At 26.4% G+C, this 6,402-nt stretch overlaps 1 protein-coding gene across 1 annotated transcript; it reads left to right on the forward strand.

Annotated features, from left to right (window-relative positions):
• The first annotated feature begins 1,979 nt into the window (after positions 1-1,979).
• Positions 1,980-5,704, forward strand: LOC119668863 (27 kDa hemolymph protein-like). The gene is made up of 2 exons (XM_038078535.1): positions 1,980-2,203; positions 4,894-5,704. The coding sequence occupies exons 1-2, from the start codon at positions 2,053-2,055 to the stop codon at positions 5,664-5,666; spliced, it is 924 nt and encodes a 307-aa protein (XP_037934463.1). The 5' UTR covers positions 1,980-2,052; the 3' UTR covers positions 5,667-5,704.
• The last annotated feature ends 698 nt before the right edge of the window (positions 5,705-6,402 follow it).

Genomic DNA, 6,402 nt, shown 5'->3' on the forward strand with positions numbered 1-6,402 from the left:
TATGCAATTTTTTTTTCAAATGGCTTTTAAAGCTTAAAAGGGTTAATTATATTTTTCCATTAGTTTTAAGTTCTTTATTTATTTAGCAATCATTATAACATAATACTTATCTACTCTAACACACTTTAGAAAATTTGCCGATTTTTACAAATGTTACTAGTTAGTTTTTTATATGTGCCATAAATGAAACCAGTTTATATATCTTATCTATTGAAAAAGTAATGACTTCATTTAAATTTAAAAACATTCTTTCTGCATGTACTTTAACTGTACTTTGCACTTGATTCATAAACACTTGTCTTTTGTGTACTGCTCATTCCAATTACACAAAATGAGAACGCGTCAGTACACTAAATTCATTACCAAATAAGAGTCAAGTGTGGTAAGTGTGGCATGTGTTTCTTAGCGTTTACACGTATTGCAAATACATTTAAGTAAACAATAAAATGATAAAGAAATTTAATTATCAAACAATAGAACAACTTTAATCTATGAATTGTCAAAAAAAAAATTCATTTCATTTGCATGATTGCAACATTTTAAAAAATTTTATAATTGATGGTTATTAAAGGAAAACCCAATTAGTCATTAGAGCCGGTTACTTTTCTGACTTAATTGCATTTGTTGCAATATTTATGTGATTTTAAAGTACTTCATAAAAATATATAACAATATTTATTAATATATAAATTCTATATATTATATATATATAATGTTATATATAACAATATATATCACCATTTATATTTGTACTATATCGAGTTCCTGGGCACGCTTATTTGTCAATGGGCGTGTACTTCATTCCACAGTATACTTCACGATACTTAGTCCACTATTATGGTAGCTATTACTACAAAAATTTAGACTGTTACTTACAAAAATCTTCCCCAAGTACTGATTCTATAACGTGTATGATTATGGATGCAAATTAAAAGTATAGATCTTCACCAATGGAATTGAAACTATTAAGGCAGTATTGTTTTAAATATTAAGTACTTTGAACTATAGCTTAGTATCGATAAAAAATTAACTTGCTAGTATCATACAGCTGATACTATGTGATGGTAATATGAATACTAAGCAAATCTGATGAGGGATGGATGCAAATACTAGATTCACACAATAGTTTTGTTTGTAATTTTGGCAACAGTGGCAAAGGAAGTGGAGTGTTTTTATTAGTGAAAGACCAGTACAGAGTGAAATCGTTATACAGATCACTGTAAACTGTAAATTGTAATGATGACTATCGATTGCACCGATTCATATAAACTTTGTATAGGCGCTTGCCTTCTTTGTAGAATTTAAAAATCTTTACATATTTTATAGAAATTATGATATTTATCGATATTCTTCATGTAAAATTTATAGAGTATAATAGTCTCTCTATATAAATATATTATTTTGATATGTAGATACTATATTCATATTTATTAGTCAGTGCAGATTTTTTTTTTCAAATTTCATGCTATTTATCGAATCATCGTTTTTTATCGTTATAAAAATCCCCTGTATGTTGAGCTTAGACATATATGTATGTAGATCAAATTATAAGAATCAAATACAATTCAATTGAAGACCATATAAACTCAATAATTTGTATCGCGGAACCATCATATCACTAGAGATATTTTTATATAATTTTAAAGAAATCTCATTTTAATCATTACGTTCTGTGATTTTAAACTATTAAATTGTTTTCGACTTCAATAATATCTCCTATGATTACTTGATTACTGGGTACTTACTAAATTTATTTCATCACTAAAAAGGTGTTACGTCTATAACAAAAATTATTTGACCTTAGATACTCTATAACAGTTAATTGTTTTACACATACCCACAATGAAGAACGATAGATATTTTATTTGATTAGATTATTGAATATTTTTGTTTAGCGATAATTTCAGTTTATAATTTTTTGGTTCAATTACTTGGAGACCCAAATTGTTAGTTAATCGCTGTTAGAGTTATAAGTCGGTTGTGTGAACTTGTGGTTGAAATACTCTTAGTTTCTATTTTAATTATTATTAGAATAAATTTTAAATACACAATATGCATAAATTAAAGTTAATATTAGTGGCTATTTTGGCTATTGTGGTTACTTTCCTACAAAGTAGTAGCCAAGCCGCGTCTTTAGGTCAAATTGAAAGTTTGAAATCACAATTCTTACCGAAAGAATATAGGAATACAAATTTTACATTGGGTATGATATATTTAGATATTAATATAATTTTTGATTTTTGTAAATAACAAATTTGATTAACATAAATTGATAACGATTGATTGAAAAAAGTGATATGATTTGCTTTGTTAAATCGGTTTTAATTGATTAATTATGTTTAATTATTAAAATTGTTAATTTAAAAACAAACAAATGGAAGTAATTTAATAAAATATTTTTAGTTCACATACATTTTCTGCATTGTATCTCAATTGTGTTCATGTGATCATATCAATCGCCTAAGAAATTGTATCATCTCTCCAGTAATAATACATATTTTTGAATATACCATAAAAATGTTTCTTTCATTTAATTGTTAAATAATGTTTATAATAAATAAACCTATTCGAAAATCATTTTACCCTTTTAAATCTAATATATAGACCAGTGGTTCCCAACCTTTTTAGTAAGGATACGTATAGTTGAAAAATAATGAACTGTACGATTATTTTAATATGCTTTATGCATATCGGGTATAATGTATAATATAACTATATAAGTGCATAGGTATATTATATAGACTATAAAATAGGTATATAATTACTTGGAAATTGTTTTTGCTTATTTTCTAATAAGTCAGGTCTAATAAGTGGACAAACTACAAGCTATGTATCGACACCTGTTAAATTTGATTCACGGTCTTATTAATAGTAATTGTAATATTAACGCTTAAAAAAATTAAGAAAAATTTTGAAATGTTTATCAAAAGTAAAATATACTTTATTTCTAAGAATACAAAATGACTCAAGTTCTGACAAATGTTCAAGGTAACTGATAAAGACGTTAAACATATGCGGTTAAAATTATGGTCAATTTATTACTGCAGTGCCGAATAATTATGACAATAAAAAAATGGTGGGATACAATTGTTGATTTGAATAGTGAAATTGTAAAATATAATAAAATTTAGTTATGTAATTAATACATTACATAAGAATGGAAAAAAAACATATGAAAGAGTTCCCAGTCCCAGTGCATAATAGATCTTTTGGGTAAACATCTAAACTGAACCGAACAAAAGTTGTTTAGCTTTTAAAATAACATTCGATGAGAATTTTTCAATGGAAATTCATTCAATTAGAAAATAGAATCAATATGATCTCAATTCATATGGAGATCCAGTGCTCCCATTTAGAATTGTCTTTCTAATCCCGATTAAAGCCGTGTTAATTTAATTTTTTATAAGTCGTTTCTCTTTGGCCAGCAAGACCCTATGGTTTCCATGTTAAATAACAAAAAAATTAAAAAATATTATATAAAATAAGTTATTACAGATACTCTAGTTACAATATAAAAATGATTTATCTTCTTTATGATATTAAGATCACAAGATTGCATGTTTCTACCATCGGTATAATCGATGTTTTCAACCAACATCGATTCTCTTTTATTTTTCATTGTATTTCTAATAAATTTGTTGTATCAGAACTTTTGAAGACATCTTATATACGTTTTTATTTTAATAATAATAATAACAAATCCGATCTGTCTTTGTAATATATAAGCAATTAGTACCTTAATTTTATAAATGAACTTAAGGTTTATTCCATGAAACCTGACAAAAGAGACGATAGATGATGTCTTTAAGTACCTGTAATGAGCAATTATATCAGTTTATGTATATCTCAAAAATAAGTATATTACTATTTTTATAAATACAGGTTTTCTATATTTTCTACGATTTATATTTATTTATCTATATTATTAACATCCATAATTCTGCATATTGACTAGACGCAGTTAATTTCACTTGTAAAAGATGAAAGTTTTTAATAGTACTTATATGCTGAAAATAGACCCATTAAGAAATATATGGTATGGTTTCATAATAATTCAATTAATTAATTAATGAAAATACAATGATAAAGCATTATTTATTTAATAGAGCTTTTTATTTTAAGTGTAACTTTTCAAATAACTTAGTAAGGCTTTACTAAGTCATTCAACACTAGTCTCCATTATGATAAAATGTATAGTAGACTTTCCTACCATCTTCCTGATTTCAAAAAACCGACTTTTAATAATTTTGATCAACTTGGTCAATAAAATGGTCAATAAAATATCTACCGACAGTATTCCTAGATTATACAACCTTGAATGTACAAGAGCAAGGTTAGTGACTTAACAGATGATAAACGTTCTTGCTAATCTGGAACTGTCAAATTTGGTCTCATACAAAAATATAACTTTTACCCTTTATTTGAATACTTTCTCAAGGCGGAATTTTACTATAACTGATTACGAAAATACATAGAAATATGAATACATTATAAAATAACACAAGTTTTTTGTAGAGCCTTTTAGAACGTTAAAAAAATGTTAGGAAACCGTTCATTACTTCAAGATAAATCAACGTTAAATTTTGTTATCGTAACTCGTCATCATTGTTAGTTGATAGTCATTCCAAACTTTGATAACTGAAATATCATTATAAATATTTTAAATAATTTTCTTTTATCCTTTTATAAGTATCCTTTAAATGAACTCATTAAGCTATATATTTAATCATAAATTTTATTCCTGAATCATATTTGTATCTTCTGCTAAAATCATTTAATGTGTACACCTCAGATCTTCATCATATTTTTAAAAATATATATATATGGATATAAATTAATATATGGTAAAAACCAAAGCTCATATAAAATATATTCTATTTTTATCATTTACAGATGACATAAAAAAGGTCTATCGCGAAAAATGCAAGAAAGTATCAGGTATCGATAACTCTACTCTCTACCGTGACATTGAAAAGGGTGCAGCATCTTTATCCGCATGCGTTTCCGGATTTACAAATTTCTCAGCAATACAAGAGGAAATCGCAAAGGCAACTCCTATTGGAGAGTTGGACTCAGTTTTTCACAATTATTGTACAAAAATACCAACCACAATGGAATGTGTTCAAAAGTTCAATCTAAAAGTACAGCCGTGTCTTAGTCCCGAAGAGAAGAACCAAAATGCGGTTATGATGCGTGTAGCTAAAAGTTTGCTTAAATTCATGTGTGATCGTGGTGGCGATCAAATTGCACTTTTCGTCGCTGAAGACGGACCTGAATGTATTGAAGCAAATAAAGAAGCTATAACAAATTGCATGAATAATTCATTCTCTCAATATATGCCAAAAGATGGAAGTATACCAGATATAAATGATTTACCAGAATTAGTTTTTCAACCAAAACAATGCGTTGATCTTGAACGTTTCGAAAAGTGCACCATACATCATCTGGAACAATGTCAAGAGGTGACGCCAGCGAATATAGCTGAATCGATTTTCAAATTCATTAAAAATGAAACCAGTTGTCAATCATGGATCGATGCAAAAGCAAATGAACGTTCAGTACTCAGAGATCCGAAAAGCAATGGCACTCTAGAGCTAAGCTATAATTTACTTTATATACTCATATGCAGTCTTTGGATTTTAGTACACAGAAGATATTTTCTATAAAAATTTAAATATATTTTTATATAAAACTTAGTGTAAATTATTTAAAATAAGTTGACTTTAACTCAAATTTTAAACAAAATAAAATTTTATTAAATTATTTTTCAAAATGAATTTGCTTAAAATTATTTCATTGTATCTTATCAGTAATAGTTTATCAATTAGAATTGTTTACGTATAACTTTTATGTTAAATGCATAAATACAGTACAAAGATTAACTTTTTATCGATAAGTGATATCGTTTTTTTACTTCTACTATAAACCCTCCAAGACGGAAGCATTAAACAATTGCAAAACCTTAATTATTTTATGTGTTAATGTATATTAAAAATTTTATTTTATTATTTAATAAACTCTAAGCACTGGTAAAATTTTTCAGAATGCTATTTAGAGCAAAATTAATTCATTTTTTCAGTCATAAAGTAATCCCTAGTCTGCTTTTATAAGCTTAAATAAAATTTAATACAAAAAGCTAATTATATTTTAATTAAAAATGCATAAAAAGTTCTATTAACAAAGTAATTTAAAAACATATTTTCTCTTGTTTTTTGCTAAGTACTATAAAATTTAATTATCATCATAAAAACACTTTTGTCCAAGTAATTAAATCTTTTCACCCACTTATGTCAAGTGGTCCTCATAACATCGCTGGCAACAATATCATCAACAACGAAATGAAAAAAACTTAAATAGTTTACTTTTTTACTACGGACTTGCCAATTTCTACTCCCACTTCCC

Source organism: Teleopsis dalmanni, chromosome 1 (assembly GCF_002237135.1).
Source record: "Teleopsis dalmanni isolate 2A chromosome 1, ASM223713v2, whole genome shotgun sequence".
Taxonomy (NCBI): Eukaryota; Metazoa; Arthropoda; class Insecta; order Diptera; family Diopsidae; genus Teleopsis; species Teleopsis dalmanni.